The sequence below is a fragment of the Heloderma suspectum genome, chromosome 1, assembly GCF_057233095.1.
Source record: "Heloderma suspectum isolate Gila_16-S chromosome 1, 16-S_ref, whole genome shotgun sequence".
Taxonomy (NCBI): domain Eukaryota; kingdom Metazoa; phylum Chordata; class Lepidosauria; order Squamata; family Helodermatidae; genus Heloderma; species Heloderma suspectum.
Window position 1 is genome coordinate 215,882,661 of NC_139458.1, and position 23,521 is coordinate 215,906,181.

At 42.0% G+C, this 23,521-nt stretch overlaps 1 protein-coding gene across 2 annotated transcripts in view; it reads left to right on the forward strand.

Moving 5' to 3' along the window:
- Window positions 1-15,540, forward strand: part of MAP2 (microtubule associated protein 2) — a 176,839-nt gene extending 161,299 nt beyond the window's left edge. The window contains exons 14-17 of one of the 2 annotated variants that reach the window (XM_084819173.1): window positions 7,277-7,369; window positions 8,835-8,916; window positions 11,691-11,803; window positions 15,162-15,540. In XM_084819173.1, the coding sequence (XP_084675299.1) occupies window positions 7,277-7,369; window positions 8,835-8,916; window positions 11,691-11,803; window positions 15,162-15,377 (504 nt within the window). In that variant the 3' untranslated portion in view covers window positions 15,378-15,540. The remainder of the gene's footprint in view (window positions 1-7,276; window positions 7,370-8,834; window positions 8,917-11,690; window positions 11,804-15,161) is intronic. The other variant, XM_084819177.1, reaches the window with a different exon arrangement.
- The last annotated feature ends 7,981 nt before the right edge of the window (window positions 15,541-23,521 follow it).

A 23,521-nucleotide genomic window follows, 5' to 3' on the forward strand; every position in this document is an offset into this window, starting at 1 on the left:
ATTATACAGCCACTAGATGGCACTGTGGCCTAGGTCCTCTTATTGTGGGTTTTTCCTCTTTTCACAAGGGAACTCAAGCGGAAATCAAGTGTGGTAATTTGATAGCTCGCTATCTCTGATCTTTTAAAAAAAATGGAATAAAGGTCATTTAGTGCTGAAGACACCCTAGAGGTTGACAATATCATCTAAAGGACCCACAGACTTCTGTGAGTAATCAATATCAATAGCAGGATAAAAGCTCCATGTGAAGAAGCCCCTAGTCACCTCCCACCTTGACTACTGCAACCATCTCTTTTCTGTCTACCATTGTCACACCTTGACCCTTTCACCTCTGTCCGGCACTATGCTGCTGCCAAAATCATTCACCTCTCTAGTCAATCTTACCATGTGACACTTACAGTGGTGTAGTGGAGGCAGGGCTCAGTGGGACGCAGCCCCAGCACTTTTTCATTAGCAGGGACTCTGATGTCATCTGCCACCCCCCTCAGAATTCCCTGTTCCCTCTGAGCTTAGCTGCAATCCTCACTGTAGCTGTGGGGGGAATGAATTTTCCAAGCAAGAATATACTGTTCCATGTTGGAATGCAAAGTATTTGGGATGACTTGGTCTGGAATGGGCAATTAGGACCTGTTTGCTTTACCAAAGATGTGCTCCTAGTGGAGAGGAAAACTCCTAGAACTAGTTTGTTGATATGGATCGACACAGCTGCCTGAAATTTTGGACTGCCCTTGGAGACTGTCACAGTGAGCTCCTGCATTTCCAAATTTATCACTACACCACTCTGTGTGTGTGTGTGTGTGTGTGTGTGTGTGTGTGTGTGTGTGTAGTTCAATCCAGCTGGGTGTGTGGACATTTCTGTTGGAGGGGGCAGGGGGAGATATAATGAAGGAGCTTAGGGAAGGCTAATGGGTAATGCTGGGGCACTAAGGGAGTGTGCCAGGGGGCTGTTTAAATGAGAACGGATCTGTCCATGAGGGCTGAGTTGAGAGGGTGAAGCTTCCATAGAGTATCATATTTTGAAAACCTAAAGTGTGTGTGTGTGTGTGTGTGTGTGTGTGAGAGAGAGAGAGAGAGAGAGAGAGAGAGAGATTTTAACACCCCTGCATTTTTTCTCAGAAGGCCAATTGAAATACCCCTACCTTGCTCTCAGCTGCACTGTTTTTGGATCCCAGTGAAGGCTGTATATCTTACAAGGTTGTACAATCTTAGAAGGGGCGTAGCTGTGAGGGGGCGTGGCTGTGACTGTCACGAAGGGACCCTGCGCTTCTGAATTTGCCACTACACTTCTAGACACTTATTTGATGTATGTATGTGGCACACCTCCTTAAATCCCTAGATCGGCTTCCTGTCCACTTCTGGATTGATCACAAACTCCTCATCCTTAACTTCAGAGCCCTCCATGAAACACAGAAACATAGGAAGCCTCCTTATACCAAGTCATCTTGCTCAGTATTTTCTATTCTGACTGGTAGCAGCTTTCCAAGGATTCAGACAGAAGTATTTCCCAGCCCTACCAGGAATTGAACCTGGGACCTTTTCCATGCAAAACACATGCTGTACCACTGAGCTAGAGGAGGCCTTGCTCCACTCCATCTCTTTGCTTTCATATCATGTTGTGTCCCTGCCTGAGTGCTCTACTCCTTCAGTGGTCACCTGCTCCCTCAAATAACTCTGCCATTTTCTCCTGGTACCACTCCTTAAAATCTCTCCTCAAAACACACTTAAAAAAAAAAAAAAAAGCCTGTGGCACAATCCATTAGTCCTAATCATTTACTGAAACTATGCATGTACATGAAACTGAACTGAAGTCATATTCTTCCTCAGTTTACTTTCACCTTCATCTTCCTTCACTCCCTCTTTTGCCTCTCCTATGGTAATTTAAAAAAAAAAAAACCACAACTCTGTAAAGCACCATTCTCCTTGATAGGTAGTAGTAGTTATTGCCCATGGGCAGAGTCCATCATGTCATTGCTACCCTAACTTTGCTTTCCTGCTCTTTTATCCTGGTTGACAACCTGCACTTTAGGGGATAGGTTCTTTTTTTTACTTCCACATGCCTGTACAATTAACAAGCAAGCATCATATATATACAAAAAAGGTACTTATTTAAAGACAGGGGCAGTCACTCTATGCAAATATGCAGTCACACAGTTTTCATAAATGTTGTTTTTTCTTAACAAGCAGAAAGCTGTTAAGAGAAACCAATTTCTACCAAATAAAATGTTAGCTTGAAAACATGGGAAGAAGAATATAACCCTGGCCATAAAATGTGGAGAAATTCATTACAATATAAGAATATAAAGAAACCAGGGAGGGAGGGGGATGGTCTGTGTTTATACTGGTGGTATTTCCAGTTTTTCACTGAAGAGAATGCAGTTGCTGATTAAGAAGGGAGGATTTAATTTTCCAGGTTATAGTTTATACCATAAGATTTATTTGTAAACTCACACCAATGATTGGAAAACAACTTTTTCTCTTAATACTCCTCCATGGGTTGTTTTGAAGTCAGCTTATTTGGCACCTCTTTCTGGCTGGATGGCATTAGGGTCTAGGTATATTAAAAAGAAAGGAATGACTTCATTAGCAATTTTAGCAGAGAGAGAGGCTTGGCATGCAATGTTTCATCAGCTGCAGTTTGAATCATATTCGCATGCTAAATTAACTCTGTGGGAGAATCCAGGCTTGAAAATAGAGAGGTGGCCTTTTATGTGGAGGAGCTGGGCTGATAGTGGAATTTTAACTTTGGATCATTTCATAGGACTGGATGATGAGTTTTTACCATTTTTAGTATTGTAGATTAGATTATCACTTAGTGTCCAGTGCTAGTTGGCAGTATTTTCAGCTACAGCATTTGTTGGAGTCTATATATGGGACATCAGTGATGAGTGCTTCAGCACTTCCTACACTGTTGGAGGAATTAATGGGTTCTTTACAGAATGTTAAGCCTACAATAACTGTTTATAAACGTCTTTTGGAATATAGTAACCTAACTGTAGAGAATGTCAGAGAGGAATGGAATAAAGAGTTGGAATGCTCTATACAGTATCATCAATGGAAAGTTGCCCTAGCTTCCATATGTACTAATTCTGCAGATTTAAAATTGAGGTTGATTCAACAAAAAAATGATGTTTTGTATATACTGGACACCACATAGGCTTGTTAAGAAGAAGCTGGCTAGCTCTGCTAGATGCTGGCGATGTAATGTGGACAATGCCTCATTGAAGAATATGATGTGGGCATGTCCCATAGTGGCTTTGTTTTGGTTGGAAGCAATTATTTTATTGTATGAATTTTGTTTTGAAAAATCTGATAATTGCGGATGTTCGTGTCCTTAAAAGCACATACAAAAAGCACAAAGCATTTATATTCCTGTGATCATAGACTCATAGAATAGTAGGGCTGGAAGGGGCCTACAAGGCCATCGAGTCCAACCCCCTGCTCAATGCAGGAATCCAAGTCAGAGCATCCCTGACAGATGGCTGTCCAGCCTCATCTTGGACGCCTCCAGTGTGGGAGAGCCTACCACCTCCCTAGGGAATTGGTTCCATTGTCGTACTGCTCTAACAGTCAGAAAGTTTTTCCTGATGTTCAGCCAGAAAGATATGGAGATTAACAGATGGACAGTAAAAGTGGAGGCTCCGAGAGCCCTGGACATGAGGTTGGAAGAGCCATAAAGGCCCCACACTATGGGGGAAGCACTGCCCTGCCTTGCTGTGTTGTGGTGTTCTTTGCAAAGAGACTTATACTTCAAGTCTGGAAGGATAAACACCCACTTACATTCAGTGGTGTGAAGATCTTACTGCTCTTGCTACATTTGAATGTATCTCCTACCAGCATCAATTTAGAGAGGATGCTCATTTAGATATGTTGTTGTTGTTGTTGTTGTTCAGTCGTTCAGTCGTGTCTGACTCTTCGTGACCCCATGGACCATAGCACGCCAGGCCTTCCTGTCCTGCGCTCTCTCCCGGAGCATGCTCAAGTTCATATTCATTGCATCGGTGATGCTATCTAGCCATCTCATCCTCTGCCGTCCCCTTCTCCTTTTGCCTTCAGTCTTTCCCAGCATCAGAGTCTTTTCCAGAGAGTTTTCTCTTCGCATTAGGTGGCCAGAATATTGGAGCTTCAGCTTCAGTATCTGTCCTTCCAGTGAGCACTCAGGGTTGATTTCCTTTAGGATTGACTGACTGGACCTCCTTGCAGTCCAGGGGACTCGTAAGAGTCTTCTCCAGCACCACAGTTCGAAAGCATCAATTCTTCGGCGCTCAGCCTTCCTTATAGTCCAGCTCTCACAGCCATACATTACTACTGGGAAAACCATAGCTTTGATTAGACGGACCTTTGTCGGCAAGGTGATGTCTCTGCTTCTTACTATGCTGTCTAGGTTTGCCATAGCTTTCCTCCCAAGGAGCAAGTGTCTTTTAATTTCATGGCTACAGTCACCGTCTGCGGTGATCTTGGAGCCCAAGAAAGTAAAATCTGTCACTGCTTCCATTTCTTCCCCTTCTATATGCCAGGAAGTGATAGGGCCAGATGCCATGATCTTAGTTTTTTTTAATGTTGAGTTTCAAACCAGCTTTTGCACTCTCCTCTTTCACCCTCAACAAGAGGCTCTTTAGATCCTCTTCGCTTTTTTAAGGGTGATGTAGATGATTATTGTGTATGGATATGTTAATGTCCTTCCTTCCTTCCTTCCTTCCTTCCTTCCTTCCTTCCTTCCTTTTCTTCTTCTTCTTCTTCTTTCTGTTTTCATGGCTCCCCCCCACACACACACACTTTTGGGGAGGGATTATTTTTATATTTGCAAATAAATAAAAAAAAAATACTGGTACTATTTCCAGTTTGAAAAGTTCTCACACTAAGCCCTCCAACTGCTTTTTGTACTCATGGAAGTTTCCAGAGCAGTTTGAGGGTTCAGTGGAGAACACTTCTCCAATGGACATTTTGCAGATAATTCAAGCATATGTATGAAATGTTAATAAGTGGCACCATTCATATTACACCATGTCGATTCCATGGCCTCTTCCATCAGCTCCTTTTTAGCACTTACTAGAGGTATTCTCACCCGCTTGCTTTCCTTTCTATAGACTCTGGAACAAGAACTTTAGAAAGCAGATGGTGGGAGCTTGTCCAGGAAAGAATTTAAAGGTGGCAGACTGAATGAAAGGAGCAAGCGAAGGCCACATCATACATTACAACCTCCTTTGTGAAGGCTGCCAAAATCTACTTCTGCATGGCAACTCTCCACGTGGAAGTCGTAATATTTGTAAGCTTCTTACCACATGTGCGGGCCTAATCACAGAGAATCCCCTGTGGAACATTGCCACGTGGAAGTAGTTTCTGGCAATGTCCATGTAGAACCTGTAATATATGAAGCATCCTAGTGTCTACAGCAAACAAGTGTTGGAGGAAGACAAGAGATGACTGGGAAAGCAGTCATTAAGAAGGCGGCAAAGGTTTTAAAAAAGTTTGCCCTGAACCGAAATGCCTAGACCTTCATGTTAATGCTTCTCCCAGGGTGGGGGTGGGAGACATTCATTGGACAAGAATCCTACAAAGCGAATGCCAAGAAGGTTGATGTGGGGAGAAAGAGAATTGGGGAACTGTTATGTATGCACAGAACAGACCATTTGAGGCTGTAAAGTGAGGCAGAGGAAATGGGAAAAGGGGGAGAAGAGACCCAAGAATGGAATGAGCGAACCTAGAGAATAAGTGAGGAGGGGGAGTTGGAAAAGAAAATGGACATGAGATTGGAAGATCCATAAAGGCCCCACACTATGGGGGCAGCACTATTTATTTATTTATTTATTTAATTTATTAATCGCCCATCTGGCTGGTCACCCAGCCACTCTGGGCGATGTACAGCATATATAATAAAACAGTTTAAAACAATAAAATTCTACAATAAAAACATTTTCTACAATACCCTAACCCACCCCAAATGCCTGCCTGAACAACCATGTTTTTAATGCACGGCAGAAGCTCATTAAAGAGGAGGCATGGCAGAGTTCCCTAGGGAGGGAGTTCCACAGAGTGGAGGCCACCACAGAAAAGACCCTCTCCCTCGTCCCCACCAGTCTAGCTGTCCTGGCTGATGGGACGGAGAGAAGGCCATCCGAGGCTGATCTTGTTAAGCGGCCTGTCTGGTGTTGCTGGAGGCGCTCCTTAAGATAGGCTGGGCCAGAACTATATAGGGTTTTAAAGGTCAAAACCAACACCTTGAATTTGGCTCGGAAAACAACTGGTAACCAGTGCAACTCCTTCAGCACTGGGGTGATGTGATCTCGCCAGCGAGATATACCCTGCCTTGATACATTGTGGTGTTCTTCAGAACAGTTGTGGGATTCCTGAGGCAAACGCATACAGTTGTGCATACGGTGTAACTCATTCATGGGCTACTCATACTTTTCAGTCTCCTTCAGTGGGCCACAGTTTGCAGGGAGGGTGAAATCATTATGTAAAGTAGATCTCTTTGCCACCCAAGAGGTATTAACAATGGTTTGGATCCAGGATCTGCCTTTTGTGGAGGAAAGGTTCATGGAAGGTTCCGCCACCCGATTTTTGGGAATCCTCCCCCCCCGCACAACAGCTCACCCCATTCAGCATGGTTCCCTGACACTCCATAGCATTTTCAGAGGGCTGGAGGGTCTGCTATGAGGAGGGGGTTCAGGGAAGTCTGCTTTCACCAGCCCAGTTGTTGCACATGCCTAAATCTGGATCCAACCACTGACTGTTTCTTTCATGATCTCCAACTTGTGTGACAGGTTGTATCCCACTAAAAATAGGGGAACCTGATAATGGCAATCCCAAATGGTATTTAATATAATAATCATATTTAAATAGCTTGAAATTATAGAGCAGGCCTTGAGTACACTGATTCCACTGCACAGGTCCCAGGCAACCACTGCAGGCTCTACCCTGCTCTTTCCATTTCCCAGTATAATAGGCTGTTAGCCATAAGCCTTCCCTCCTCCCATCTTCATGCTGATGAGTTACTTAACTCATTACTTACAGTAAACACTAGCCTGGATCAGCTGCCTCTCAGAATGATAGAAATGATTGTTTTCCTTTCCCAAGCAGACAGCTGGAGAGAAATGGAAAAGAAAGGGCAAGGCATTTTTCATGACAGAGGCTGTTTTGTAAAAGCCTTTGACTCAGTAGGGCATAGCTTTTAAACCAAACATCCCCCACGGTTGCAGCTGGCAGGGCCCTAGCTTTTGGGAACTGTGTAGACTAAAAGAACACTGTTTATAGTAAGTTAACCTCCGATTCCTTTTAGGTTAGGATTTTAAACGAGAAGATTGATTTTAGCGATATTCAATCCAGATGTGGTTCCAAGGATAACATCAAACATTCAGCAGGGGGAGGAAATGTAAGTAGAGATGGTAGCTTACGAGGTACCCCAGCCAGCTATGGTGATCCCACTCTCACAGCCTAGCCCTTTGTCTCCCTACCAAGCACTGCTTCCCTTCTTGCTCATGTTTCATGTCTCCTTGGTCTAGTGATGTGTCAGCACTGTGTGTTGAGTGGTGAGTATCTCCATCCTTCCTCACAGACCACAGCAAATTCCTGGTCTCAGTCAGAAGGGAGGCACACATGTATCTTCACAACCAAAGCACTCTACTCTGCAAGGCACAAATATAGTGAATGGCTGCTGTTGATTCTAATGAAATCCACAATTATTCAAAGCCTCAAAAGAAAAACAACCCAGAGCCATACAAGACCTGAAATCTGAGGAAATATTAAGGATATCAACAGAGTTACACTTGCTTGATTAAACTGCCAGATTCATTCACAGTGATTTGGAGATAAAACTGACAATATGCACTTTGACAGAAAGTGGTCACTTATATTTACTAGTACTTCCTCACCAGGTGGCAGTCATTACTGTTGAAAGTGAGACTAGATTAATACAGCTGTTGATCCACTTTAATGTGATTTCACTTCACAGTTGAAGCAGTTTGGAGCCACGGCCCACTTGTGAGCCAATAGTCCCAGTGTATACTTGAAGATTTGGGCAACCTTACTCCAAAGTAACTGATAGAAGTACTTTATGGTGGGTCCAAAATGGTCAAGAGCGTACTTCTTCAATCTATCATAATTATAATTGTTGTAACCTCCCAAAAGGCTAGGGATGTTGTAAAGAAACAGGACATTTTGTACTTTTAAAAATTGCTGTTTTAACATTTACTTAGTATAATTTGCTAGCTACTGAATACAAAAAGTATTAACTCCTCAGTAATGTAGGAACAAGAACCCAAGATTGGGTTACGTTTCTGTTACAATTTCCCCTTTCTCTCTTCCCCTCATTTAATTCCATTCAATTCCATTAATTTTTATGGATTTTTAGAGAAAACCAACACAAAAACTTTCAATTGGAAACAAACTTTGGTTACCAGGCTGAATTAGGCCTTACAAAGTGGCATCCACTAAATTGCCTATATCTACGTAAAGGACCACAGAAAGAAATCCAGATAAACCACAGAAGACAGGACATCCTGGAAATCTTAAATAAAAGAGAAATGGAAAAATGTTGTACAGATCTCAGCACACAGCACTGAGGCCAACTAAGATGTGAAACATCTTAGAAGATAACCTTACTCATCTTCCTGATTTACAATCTTCACCCTACTAATGAAAAGGCTTTAACATGGTTCTACTAAGTTCATTATCCAAATGGGAAGCTTGCTGTATTAATCTGGGTGTTTCCTTCCTCTGTGGCATGATTGCATTCTTCTAATAATCTCTTCTCTTGCAGTATTTTCAAAGTCTGGGCACATTCCCTTTCTAGTTTTCATTTTCGTGTTCCTGAGATGTGTTTTGTATATTTTTAACAGGTGCAAATTGTAACCAAGAAGATAGACTTGAGTCATGTGACTTCCAAATGTGGCTCACTGAAGAATATCCGTCATAGGCCAGGTAATATTGGAATTGTCTGGAGGGGAAATGGAATTCTGCAATGACCCCCAAGTCCATGTTGCCTGATGTCCATAATAATGTCTCAGGCACCTTGGGAAAACTGCATATCTTAGGGTCCCTGGCATCTAAAACACTGCCATCGCCACATGGGATGGAGGGAAGGAGGCCTCCAACAAGAGCTGTGTAACAGCACTGCCAAGTAAGTGGGAAGGGAAGGCGGTGGCTGCAGAAGGCATTCTGTACCTTTCGCACTTCATTTCTGATGTGGCAAGATGATTTGGATGTTGGAATTAGACTCGGAAGAAACTGAACTGTTTTCTATTTTTTGGAGGGAAAGAGAAAATAGTTCTGTTTGCCAAGCCTGTTACTGAAACCAGCCAGTGGAGTTTGCATCACTCAGTTTTAGCTGCTACAACACACTTGTGTCCAGCAAAGAGCAGCTCATCAGCATCCTATGTCAAAATGCCTCTAGACATTCAACCAGGAAAGTTACTTTAGTATATGGAACATTGATACTGATCCCTGAATTAAGTATTTAGTAATGGCTGAAGAAATTAAACTAACTTTCCATCAATAGAAAAACTGACTTATCAATATGGTTTGGGGTAAAACCCCAGGAAAGCCATACAGATAATACACCTGGTAGAAGGTATTAAGTATGACATGATTTGTGAGTTTAAAAATCATGTCTAAATTGAGAATGTTCCTTTTCCAGCAAAACAGTATAGCTGCACATAAGTCATTGGGGTCAACAATACCACACAATATAAAGTACATAAGCTTACAAGAATAGCATGTGGGGTCTCACTGACCCCACAGTTTTTAAAACATAAAACAACATATTATAACATTAACATACATATAATGTAATTATAATAGTTGCACAGCTACAACAGCGTAGCAATTGTGAGTTGTATAATAACAGTAGCAAAGCTCACAGACCTCGGAATCATAGCACATGTTACTTGTGCAGTCTATGCACAATCACCACATTTCAAACCTGCATGAGTAGGACAGATAAAAAGCACATCATTGCAGCAATTTTCTATCATGGTGTTTCCCAGAGAAGTGACCCTTTCCCTTTTTCTTGGTGACGAGGCACACCAATTCTAAGGCTGCCTTGTTCAGTGTCCCAGGTGAGCTCGGTATGTGACTAGACTAAGCCCAAGGCCTGATCTATTCTAGACTTATGTCTACTAGGAAAAGATGTCTTTTGGGATGTTCACACCATCATGGGTTGTTCAGCAGGCAGTGGCCACTATATATGAAAACACACACACTCACCATTGGCCACCATTTGAGCATGCATTTAGAAGTATATGTGAGACCACCTGGTCACAGGGGTCCACACCACCTTTCATTTTATTATAATAAAGAATGATCTCAGGCTTGCAGTGCTGGTCTGAGATTGCTGCATCGTTTTGTACTGAACAAAGGCGAATCACTGACCTTCCCTTCTTTGGCACATAACTTAACAAGCGTATCTTTGTGAAAACCAAAAATGCTGCTGTTGACACATGCAGTTTTGTTCATATCTAATCTTAGTGGCACACTGGTGAAAAAGTTATTAGCTATATTCCATCCACAACTCTTAAGTGTGGTGTTCATTTCTCAGCCACTGTCTGACCTAGGTTTTGAGCTACTGTGGCTGACTTGTTGCAAAGACACCTGAGGGCAACCCTCAGCAACACATTTTGCAAATATCTTTCTGTGAATAGAGAGAAGTGGTCATCTAAAAGTACTTGACTGAAAGTTTCTATTGTCAGGCTACCTGATCAGGTGAGGGTGCAGATTGCTTGCCCATATTTACAGATGTGGTTGCAGTGGCCAGAAAAGCCAGATTAGTAGGTTTTGTGCAAAATAATATTTATGATGAGAAAACAGTTTTGCTGGGTGACAAGAAAGACTGTAACTAGAAAAAAAGTTTTAAAATGCAGATTTGTAAAAGAGCTCTATACACCTGTAGAATACTACTGACCCCCTATTAGCGTTTGTAGTGATGTTACGGAAAGTCACTAATTTGACTCTTATGAAAACAGACAAAATATCGGGGGTGAGGAGTTCTCTCACAAGAAATGAAAAGAACAAGTTCTGGGCTAAGCATCTGTAGACATGACAAGTAGCTAATACATTTAAACAATATTTGGCAGGGTCACCTTGAACCTTAGTACCTTCTGTGTATGGTTTTTCAGTTGTCTCATTCATTCCATAAGGATAGAATTGACCCCCAAAGCCATAAAACATTGATTTTTCACTGAATTTGGGGATGAGTGGGGCTGACACACTGTGTGGACTGTCTAGAACATAGAATTGTGGCAGACTGACACAAAAGTTTTAAGATTTTTTTTCAGTGCTGTCAGGGTTCATTTGACTTCCACCTGTCAATGGAGGGTTAAGTTTAGACTAGTTCAGTATTTCCCCGTTCTTGCATTATAATAAGAATGGGATAACACTTAAAATATTGCAATGGCTCTGTAATTAAGATACTCCACCAATTATGTCCCAAATTAAGGTGGGGGGGGTAATCTAATCGTGACAAAGGAAGTATTGAATATTAATGAAAATGGGACAACATGTGACAAGGTGGGTTGAGGTGTTTTTTTTAAGCTTCTTAAAGTGGGCCATGTTTTATGGTCACTCTCTTCTTACATGCTATGTCCATTATACACCTACTTGTTGGGTTTTGTTAACGACTGCCTCCAAGTAAAAGTGGTTCACAAGACATAGGACAGTTTTGCCTTCTTTCAGTCTTATTTTTTGCCCATAACATATAGGTGGGGGACGGGTGAAAATTGAGAGCGTGAAACTGGATTTCAAAGAAAAGGCCCATGCCAAGGTTGGTTCGCTTGACAATGCTCACCATGTACCTGGAGGAGGTAACATTAAGGTAAGACATAGCCATTTCTAGACTGTCTACATATTGACATAATCATTCCATGGATTGTTGTTGAATCATGGATTGCTGAATCATGGATTGTCATTATGTGCAAACTATGGTTTAACTATGGGTTGTTAGCCATGAACAACCCAAAGTTCACAACCTAACAACAAACCATGGGTTCTCTTCCTGGGTTATTTGTGGTTAACAACCCATAGTTAAACCATAGTGCAGGTTCGCACATAATGACAACCCACAATTCAACAACAATCCATATTCAACTCATACTCAGCCCATACTCATCCTGTCAACGACAACCCATACTTAACCCACACTCTGGGTTGTCATTACAAGTGAACCAGTTACTGAAAGCGTGGCTGTGCAGTTAGCTGCACAGAAATACTTCTGTGATCGAGACAGAAAAGATAAACAGCACAATGTGCGTTATGTAGCCAACCATAAAAGACTTGCAAAACAAGTGGTAAATTGTAGTGGCAACAGATCCCTCTGTAAACTGCCTACAGGTAATTGCAGAAAGAGCCAATGGTGACAGCTAGTGAGTTCCAAGATAACGGAAATGCCTTGTGGCAACAGGTCTGATGGTTTCCTGTGCTATGTCCATGGAAGTGCCTAGCAGAGAGACTCGGGTTCTGCTGCTTCTATCAGTCCAGTTGGCTCAGGAACTCCTGAGATGAACAAGCAAGTAGCAGCAGCGTCCCACTGCATGTGAAGCAGCTGGCAGAGTGGCCTAGTAGCCGTTACTCTCATTTGTGCATCAAGCTCAGGAAATCCTGGGCTCGGCATCAACAGTGAGTAGGCCCAGAGAGTGAGGGGAACTTTCTTGGACAAGACAGCAATATTTTGTGAGCACTGATGATAAACTTGGGTGCTGTGGTGAGCTCCATTGCATATATAGCAGAGTATGAGGGGCTTCAGTGAGGGAACAAGCATGTAGTAGGACCTTCCCTCCTGCCACCAACTAACCTACACAACAACCTCCCTCCCCAACCCTACTGTCCCATAGTGTATTCCAGTGACTTGAGTAGAGCTGTACAATTCCCAGAAATGTTAAAGCCATGGAATACAACTGTTGTGGGTTTCCCCTCTCCACTTTTCTGTGTGGAAGAACAGACCTTGGGGGGAAATTTGAATATATACAATACTGCTTTCTTTAGGGTAAAATTACTTGGCTACATTAAGAATATGAAATGTATTGTATATAACTTAGCATATTAAATTATGTTGGGTATATGCCTTTTTTTCAAACAATAATTACAAATATATTTATTTGTTACCACTCCATCACCGTTAATACTATATCCTTGAAAATAATTCAAGTTTCTCTAATCAGTGTCTGAAAGTTCCATATGCCTTGTGGACTGCAGAAAATGGATGGTTAGCACACAGCTTCTTAAGTCATTCACATGTTAGTTTGTAACTTGTTTGCATGTGTGTATTTTCAAACACGCCTCAGTTTATTCTACTTGATGAAGGATATGGAGGGAGAATCAAGAGGAATCAGAGGCTGTATAGTACAAAGTCCTTATCACCAAGTTTCAGAAGAATTCATTTGGCAGTCTCTTAGTTTGCATAAAATACCTGCAACTGTTGAAAGTTATTTTCCAACATCAAGTCCTGAGAGTATAGTAATTCAGAAAAATGAAGTACCAAAGATATGATCACTAATATTACTATCTCTGGATCCTGGATCTACATGTTTTGCAGCAGTAATATATTGTCTGTCAAAATGTATTTTAACACCCTACTTTTAAAGAGTATTCCATTCATTATTCTGAAATACTTTGGCCACCCCCCACCCCCTACCACAGTTTTCCAAAATGTCCCATTTTTCCTTCCCTGCCTCCAGGCCTCACATCTTTAGCCTGGAGACAAGCATGTGTGCCCTACAGGACCATTTGTGGTGTGGGCTGAATGCATATGGCCACTTTGGTCCAAGCACATTAAGCACATGTAAAAGAAAAGCCCACATGGATTAAAAAGCTAGCTCTCGATGTGATTATGACATGAATCAGCCTTAATTCTAGTTCAGCCTGGGCTTGTCCCTGAGCAGGAAACCCTGCCACATCCATGTCAAGGACATTCGTATCTAATTGTTAAAAAGGGGTGCCATTTACTTCTCCAACCACTAAAACTACATTTTGACAGGTAACTAGCAAAAGCTAGTAATCTTCAGAGCTATCCCATATATATTTAAATACTATTGAACTTACCCATGAAATTGGCAATTATATACATGTGCCATTAGGTTTTACCAGATTGTGCCCATGACCCACTGGATTCCATCATACACTTGCCAGATTTTGCCTCAGTTATGTTCCTGAGTTATAAACAAGGAACCACATCTCGAAAGAACCTATAGATATAAAATAGCTTATTATAGACTCTTACTTGAACAATGTTTCCACTAAAAGCTTTTAAAAAGAATAAGGGTGCAGTCCTATGCATGTTTAGGCAGAACAAAGTTCTATAACTCCCAGCATTCCCCAGCCAGGCATGCTGGGAGTTGTAGCGCTTTGTTGTGCCCTAAACTGTTCAACAGTTGAACGGTTTACTCACTTTCACTTTTCCAAACCTTTCCAAAGAAAATAAGTTAGTTTATTTATTTTGTATTTCTACAAACTTACTATGCAATAATTAGACAATATAGGAGTACTACAACTATTTCTATCAATTTTATGAAAAAAAGTACCAAAAATGTTAAGACGTGATCAGATAATTTCAAACCACTATTTTAACAGAGGGTTATTGTTGTTTTTTACTAAAGGAGTATACAGAATACATACAATTTGTTAGTAGAAATTCTGTTAATTCTGTTAAAATAATTTCTGTTAGTGGAAATTCTGTTAAATCTGTTCAAATAATTATTTCAGTCCAGGGAATCTGTCATGGCGTGATTCCTGAGAACATGATAGACATGTTTTTTGTAGTGGTGTCTCAATTAAAAAAAGGGGGGGAATCAGTGAAATTGGAATGGCCTGATGAGGCTTAAAATATGAAGGAAGTTAAATTGTGCATCACTGAGTTCCCTCTGAATTTTGTCTTAAGAGAAATCTGAAGTGAATTTGAAAGGCCCTGATCAGGCAAACATCTGCAGGAGATTAGAGGAAGTTAAAAATTATTTTGGCAAGAGTTAGCATAATGCCTCATAGAGGAGGGCACATCTCCAGTTCGCCTTTGAATTTTGACTGAAGAGAAATTTGAGGTGAATTTGGAGGTGTCCCACTTAGGGAAACACGTGCAGTACTTCCAAAGGAAGAATGTCAGTGAAATTGGCACAATTTCTCAACAGAGATTCACACAACTCTAGTTGCTGCATTTTCTTTATAAGCCTCCTTTCCTTGCACAGATTGACAGCCAGAAGCTAAATTTCCGAGAGCATGCTAAAGCCCGTGTGGACCACGGAGCTGAGATCATCACGCAGTCACCAGGCAGATCCAGTGTGGCTTCCCCACGGAGGCTCAGCAACGTCTCATCCTCTGGCAGCATCAACCTGCTTGAATCGCCTCAGCTTGCTACCCTCGCTGAAGACGTCACTGCAGCCCTAGCTAAACAGGGCTTATGAATTTGCTTCGTTTAGCAGTGTTTGAAGTAATAATATTTAGGCATGAGCTCTTGCCAGGAATGGGCTCTGAGCAGGTGTTAACATTCATTCTTTACCATGTCTAAAATTAAGTCACATCCCAAGACTGTAGTAACCATAAAATAAAAACTGGGGAAAAGATATATATAGATGCAGAAATTGGCCTGATTTCCATTTACAGCAGGAAGACACTGGCTTTTATGTGGGTACAATTGCAGTATATTACATTGGACAATTATTGTTGCTCTGCTCTGTCTTGCATGGAGTACTGTACTATGATACAATGCATTTTTACCTTTCATGTGCCTGAAGGCCATCCACCACTTTTTGAAGAGCCTTGTTAAATACCTTGAGTTGCTCATTTTACTGTTTTGTTGATGGATGGAATTAAGGAACATCTCCCATTGTAATTTATTAACAGGTTAAATTAAACGGGGAGTCTGCATACCAGACAGAAGGGCAAATAAAAATGTCAAAGCTCCAAAAGTGGGTGTGTGGGGTGGGATTTTATATAAATGGGTAGAAGAAAGAGTCAATTAAGTTATTAATGTTGTTGAACTTGGATAATTATGTCAGTGTATAGCTGATTCCAATAAATTATTTAACTAATAATTAAAGAAAGTAGTCGGGGAGAAAATCATATGAACTCTATTGGGGAAGTGGCATTTTTCTTTTTTTAAAAGCAGCTACAGAAACTAAGCAATGGAATTGTGTCTGATGATTAGAATGTTAGTTAAGCAGCTAGGTTCGTGTCTACACTACTGGTTTCACATCCTTTCCATCTGTTTGATACAGTATTATTATAGATATATATTTCTCTGTGACCATTTGTGATACGCCCTCTCATATTTGAATATTCTACTTTATTCACAGTATCTGTGTCTCTTGCACCCTTTGGTGTTGCAATTTTAGGTATGTAAAAGTAGATGTTAGCAGGGTTTTTATTTCCCTATTCTGACTTTAAAAAAGACAAAAAAGGCAAAGATCTTTTAGCATGAAATTGCTTTCTGTAACATCTCAAAACTGTGACCCTGTTTTAGTGCCAGATGCAAGTCTGTTCTGTGATACTAGAAAAAAATACTCTCCCTTCTTTCTCCTCCCTTCCTCATTCTCTTTTTTCCCCCACCATGACTGACTTTATGGAGTCTGTGAATTTGTTAAAAAAATTCCAAAAAGATTATTTGGAATTCAAGATTTTAAAAAAAACAACCTTTAAAATAATGGTTTTGTTCTGGCTTTAAAAAATCCTGCAGTAAGAGTGAAGTTCAAAGTTATTTATTTATTATTTTCTTTTGCTAAAGTTGAAAGTCCAAGAAACAAAGGGGGAGTTTTAATAGAAGTCATTCCATTCCTTTAATTACATCTTTGCATAGATATGCTCAGGTGCCTCACATAGAAGATGCATATGTAATGCATGTTGATTACTGGTAACATAATTAAATAAGCTCCCCATGCAGAATCACCAGGGTGATAGAACTGATAGATAAATCTGCAGAAAAAATATGTTGAATATAAAAAGTATATGACAAGTATGTAGAATAAGAAATAAGACAGGGGCACCTAAATATTAATACAACTGGCGTCTATGGGTTTTCCACCACTACTACATGGACACATGTGGTATGGTGGCATATGACACATAAGTGGACAATAGTCTGCTCATGTTATATGTGCTAGCTTTGACTAGATGATAATTCAGTCACCTATTTCAGCCTGCAGATTGATTGCTCTTTCCCTTATGAAATCACCTATATAACTTTTGCATGCTCTCAAGTTCAGCTGTACATGAATGGTTCATTAGGATGGCTTTGTGTGTTAGAAGCTGTTTGAAAAGGGCTATCTCTTAAACATCTTAATTTACCTGGTGTGTATCTAAGACTGATGCTTAAATAATGTTTAAAGAATGTTTAAAGGAAAACGTCAAAGGTATGAACAATCAAAGTATCTTGTGGCACCGTGAAGACTAATAAATTTATCATGGCATAAGTTTTCATAAAAATCTAATGATTAGATGCACAGATCTGACTCTGAACAGTATTCCAGAATGATTCCATAATAGTATGGAGCTGCATAGAATTAAATCAGTTCCTAAGTAAAACATAAGCTTCCTAAATATAGGCTCTCATTTGTAAATGGATGGGAACAGGTAAATCCCCCCCACAGTGTATTGTAGAGCTTGTTCAAATGATGTGAGGATGAACTAACGCCTAAATACTCTGACATATCGCATCTTAAAAGCTGACTCATATTATAAGATGCCTCATACCGTTTATAATGCAGACATATAGTTAAGAAAAAAAGCTAGCTTAGAACCTGAAGTGCATCAGGGGGACTGCTCTACCCTTTGATTGCTGTGATGTTACTTAGAATAATCATACAATGTGCAAACACTCACGTTAAGAACGTAAGAAGAGCGCTGCTGGACCAGACCAGGGGTCCATATACCGGGACTCCTTGCCACTGCTTCAGAAAGAAAACTGAAAAGGCAAAAGGGTAGCATTTTTAATGAAATGTCACTCCGGCTCTATGCTATTGGTTCTTGCGGATGAGCCTCGCAGTGTTTTTACGTCTTTTTTCCAATCTTAGAGCGAGAGAGTGCCCAGGGTACACTGAACCTCACGTGGACTGATGCTGAGTGTCAGCCAGTCAGAACAGTGTTTAATCTGTGACAATTTTGTATTCTGCTTTTTCGGGATATAAACACATTCCAGATGGTGAAGTTATTTATTGAATATACGTGTCCAAAGCCACCGAGTCATTAATTTCATGCTGCGAATTTATCTCTCACATTTTAAAGCAAAGTCCTCGTAGTCGATAATCGTCCTTCCATAGAAAGAGTTGCAGAATTTGATGAAGTCATTAAAGTTGAAGAGCAGACCATGTTGTAATATAAGAAATGTACACACTGTGTTACAGGACTCTATGAAGGGGAAAGCAGGAAAGGTTAACCAAAACTTCCATAGCGTAGGCTTGATTTAAAAGCTTTTAAAAGCTAATGGCGCCATTCAGCGGGACGTTGTCTTGCACAAGGCCCATTGAAATGAACAGGAGCCACGCAAGAGCTCTACTGCTATTCATTTCAGCAGGAAACCCTCCTGCTGGATTATATCCCATTTACATATCTGGAAAGCACATCTCTGTCAGATTTATTGAGCCCTGGCACAGAAACCTTGACTAGTGAGCTCTTAAGTTCAAGCAAAACAGACAATAAATAAAATTCACAGATAACGTGAGTAAAAATGTTTAGGACGAACATAAATAGTTCAGGCAAGAATAAATCTGTCCCTTTGGAAGGTAGGGCCCCTCGGTTTCTCTCTACCTACATAGTATCTGCTTCTGTGTCATCCTGGGCATGAAGAGACTGGAAAAATATAGGGAGAGCTTTGTCCAGCAACAATAGCCCAAGCTGCTAATTATGAGGGTAATCCCCTGCTTACTGGAATATTATATATAGATCACATGGCATTAGACACCTGACAGGGGGCTCATATACAGCTGCAACCTTTCTCTTCATTATGGCTGTTTGCAAATATCTATGTCTGCCTAGCGCGTGTCCCAAAAGGATCCAGAAATGTGGGCTACGATGTTATGATTAGCATACCAGGGGGGTTTCTGTAGTACTGGATCCCAGAATCCCTTCTAAAATACATCAAGGGCAAATCACCTTTGTGATACAAAAGGAAGCAGCAGACCCAATTTTCAGCCTAAGCCAGGCCTACAGTTTCTGACCCGCCAGGCTAAGCACAGCCTACCAGCATTTTGGTTTTGCTTCCTCCCTAGAACTGGAAAAACAGGGCAGCGGTTGGCCCTGGAGGAGCACCATGCATAGCTGGAGGGTTGTGGACAGCTTGGTGAGTCACAACTCACCAAGCTGTGCAGTCTTAGACAATTATTTTGTTAGACATTGCTCACAACTAGCTGGGTAATCAAGCAAATTCCCTTATAAATAAGATGCAGATTTGGTAAGATCAGGCCTAGCAGCCATTTCAACTTTAGCAAAGAGAAATCTAAAATCATCTGTGTGCTGGGTGTCGTGTCCCCCCCCCCCAATTTCATTTCTTAAAAAAAAAGAAAAGAAATATCGTATGCTGTTACAAAGCCTCTGGGGTTATTTCCTTTTCCTGACAATTCTAGAGCCTGTTACCATAAAAGAGGCATTTCTTGAATGGCTGGTGGTGGGTAGTTCATGTTTTTCAATCCAACTTGCAATTGTATTTGTTGCTGTATAGTGATTGTTTTGCAAAATAAAATCGCTTGTCATCTAATTACTTCCACCCTGTCTTTTTTCTTTATGCTGTTTCTCCTCCCATATCTGGTAGTGGTTCATGCCACAAGCAATACCAGGGAGCTTCAAACAAAATAACAAACCAGATCCCCATAGCTGGCCTGGGAAGGACTTACGATGCTGTTGGTTATGAAGGCTGCCTGATCATGTAACTCGAGGCCAGTCCTACCATTAGGCAGAATGATATGACTACCTCAGGCAGTGAATACTTGAGGGGTAGTAAGGGGTTGTAGGACAGAGCTGTAAGTACCAGGCAGCCTTGCCTGTACCAAGTAGCCTATCCTAAACCTTTTTCTGTCCTCGGCAATGGGTGGAGGACGTTGTCCCTTTATCAGAATAGAAATAAGATTCAGCTGCCAGTCTGATCAGCTTCTCAACATGGAATTGGGAGTGGGGAGAGAGACAGTATCTTGTCCTTCACCCTGGCAACAAAATGTCTTGGGCTGGCCCTCATATAACTGGCTGCAGGGCTTCACAGAGGCAGTGTGTGTTATACTTCGCTTCTCAGCACCTGCAGCTAGTTATGCTTTGGCAGGCGTGCACACTTTCTGACTCCTCGAAAGTGAACATGGCTCAGTTGTCATGTCTGCTTGCCCACCTCAGGAGCTTGATAAACCTGCTTGCGGCCTTTAGGCCTCTAAAGACTTAGCCAAGCACACCTGCAGCCAGTCAAGAGGTGATAAAAGGGAAGATGGATCAGAGGGAGGGAAGAAGAAAGTGTGGGAGGGGTGTGAATTCAGTTGCTTCCCCAGATACAAAGGAAATAGGAAATGACTGCTGTGCCTTTGGTTATGGCTGAGGCTCAGGTAAGGAATTCTAGCCTAGATGAGGGGCTGAAGGAAACCTGGTCTAAGGGAAATGAAATTAAAGCCATGTAGGAAAGCTGTCTTCAGGACCAGGCTTACAGTGCATGCCTACGCATGTCATTTCAGATGTCAGTCTGATTGTGTCCAAGGGAGCTTGTTCCCAGGGAAGTAGTGCTGGGTCTGTTAGAACTGGGAGGTGTGCTTAGACTAGTCTTTTCCTCCTGTGCTGTTTCTGAACTTTTAAAAAAAATTCCCCACTGAGCTAATGGGGGGGGGGGAGGAGCCTCGATTTAGACCAGTGAAAGAGTGCTAGTGGAAAATTTTAAGTGTTCCCTTCCCTCATGGTGGTTCCCCAGTACAATTATCAGACCCATTTGTACTGCCTAGGTCATGGGTGGAAATGTAAATGTTCCTGCTCCTGTAGATGTGCAACAGGCTATTGCTTAGCCTAGTAGTTTTACTAAAGGTGTCTCTACACGAGTGATTTATTACACTCACAGAATTTTTCAGGTCTTTTACATGACATTGTCAACCTCCAGGATACCTCACACGTTTTCCCCTTTATTGCGCTATCAGAAAGGTTGGAGATAAACTAGTAATAAAAGTTAATGGTGCCATATTGGCAGTGTGTAATGCGGCTTAGCACCATGAACTTGCTGAGGAAGGACTTTCCTCAGCTCGAACCACGTGTCTCTCGATCACTGATTGGAGGGAGAGGAAAGTAAAATGCTCCCCTGCAACCAAGGGAGACAAATCTGATCCTCCACCCCACCAAGCTCAGAAGCAATGTCCTCTGTTGATTCAGAGCACCCTATTATGTTCAGTGGGAGTTACTCCCAAGGAAGTGTGTCAAGGGTTGCAGACCTACAGCATGACCTCATGTCTACTGAGAAGTAAGTCCCATTGACTTCAGTGGGGCTTACTACCAAGTAAGTGTGCCTAGGGCTGCGAGGAAACAGTACAGCACAAGTTCAGTCACAAAAGCAATTTCTTCCCCACCCTCCTGCTCCTTTGCACACATGCCAGGGAGGGAGGGAGGGAGGCACTTTCTCTATGCAAACCATGTGTTTGCTGTGTAAAGAAGCCCATCCTAATCCCACAAAGAAAGCAAAAGCAGAAAGCCCAGGAAAGGATGCAGGGTTTTTTGCTTAATGTACAGATGCTCTAAGACACAAAAACAACTGTGGCAAGATACAAACATACCAAAGCAAACCAGGGAGAAAAGGTACATTATATTTAGGGTGCAATCCTATGGGGATAGGCGGCCACCTCTGAACTCAGAGGCGACTGTCTATCAAATGCAGGGCAGGAGAAGCAGGGAGCGCATCGTCCCCTCTGCACTTCAGCCACCCTGTATTTGCAGCTAGACAGCCAATTCTGGCTGTCTAACTGCAGGAAGGCGGAGCAGGGGAGGCGGCTGCCGGACAACACATAGGATGTGTCGTACCAGCATTTCTGCCTTCCCTGCCCCGAAAGGCCCCATTTTTGCTGCTCTGCTCTCCTCTTCCAAGCACAGGGCCATTCTGAGCTGCCTGTGAGGCAGCGTGGGGGGGTGGGAAGGTTGGTTCTCCAGGAACCGACCTCGGAGCGTGAGGGGGGAAGATTCCCACAAACCGACATATCCTATGGCCGTCTAACCACTGACTAGCGGACATAGGATTGCTCCCTTAAAGCCACTTTAGGCTGTACTATGCACTGCTACAATAATTAAACAAGTGCTTTTTAATATATCAAAATCCTTTACCTCCTTTATTTTATTTGATTTTTGTGTTGCACAGATGACAAGATTATATGGTGTGTGTTTGCTTTTGCAAAATATAAAAGAAAAGCTCACATAATCCTTCCTTCATTCCTCTTTACAAACTTTTTTTTATAAAGAGAAATCTCATTTTGCAGATGGTAAATTGAGGCTTTCAATTCACACAGACAGCGCAATCCACAAGCACAGAAGGATTGTTTTAAACCAACAAGTGAGCCACAGGGTAGGGTGGGTGCTTTGATAAGAGTTCAGAGCTCTAGACTACTTTGGAGAATGAACTTTTCAATGTTGGTAATCTGAAATTAGGATAGAACTCACTATGACATTACCTAACCATTCCCAAGGTAACAGGAAGGCAAAGGAGATGCTTAGGGGAGAACTGGTAGGGTGCTTTGCCCTTCCTGTGCCTCCCATTTTTCACCTGCAAAAGCCCCCAGCCTGTATTCCCATATTCCTGCTTGGCTTATTTGCAGTCTTGGAACCATATGAGGGGAACTTGGTTAAAAATAGATTAGGGAACATTTGCTTGGGAGAATCAGCGGACAGACGTTTAGCCTTCCCAGCCTGCCAGTTCTTCCCTCCAAATTCCCCCTTGCCCCCATGTTAGTATTATGAGGTAGATACAGATAAGTGAAATCAATAAATGTGGGGATCAGAAGCACTTGTATCTTGTTATTTGTAGTTCTGCCCTCAACATTTTGTTCCTTGGCTTCTGCTTCAAGTGTAGAATAAGGGCACAATCCAATGGCTGCTAGGCAGCGTCTAGATGGCCATAGGATTTTTTGGTTTCTGGGAACCCAACTCCCCTCCCCCTCCCTGGCCATCTTGCAGGCGGCACGGTTCGTCCCCAGCTCTGCAGTCCTAAGAGCATCACGGAGCAGCCAAAAAGGGGGCATTCCTGGGAGTGGGGAGGGGACTGCAGAAGCGTTGTTACAACACGTCCTATGCGTTGTCTGGCCTCCCCCCCCCCCGCCCCACTCTGATGCACCCTGGCTAGATTGCTGAAATCGGCCATCTAGCTGCAAATGCAGGGCAGCCGGAGCACAGAGGGGAAGATCCCTTCCGTGCTCTGCCCACCCTGCATTGGATAGTCTTGGAGTTTGGAGGCGGCTGACTATCCCCATAGTCAGTACAATATAATGGAATACGTCTACAGGAGCAGGACAAATGCTGAAGAAATGTCTTTGCTGTGGGTCTCTGAACTTCATATATTTTGGTTTTGTTATCCCTTGGTTTATATGCCCTAAACACACACACCCAACAAGGGTGAAAGTGA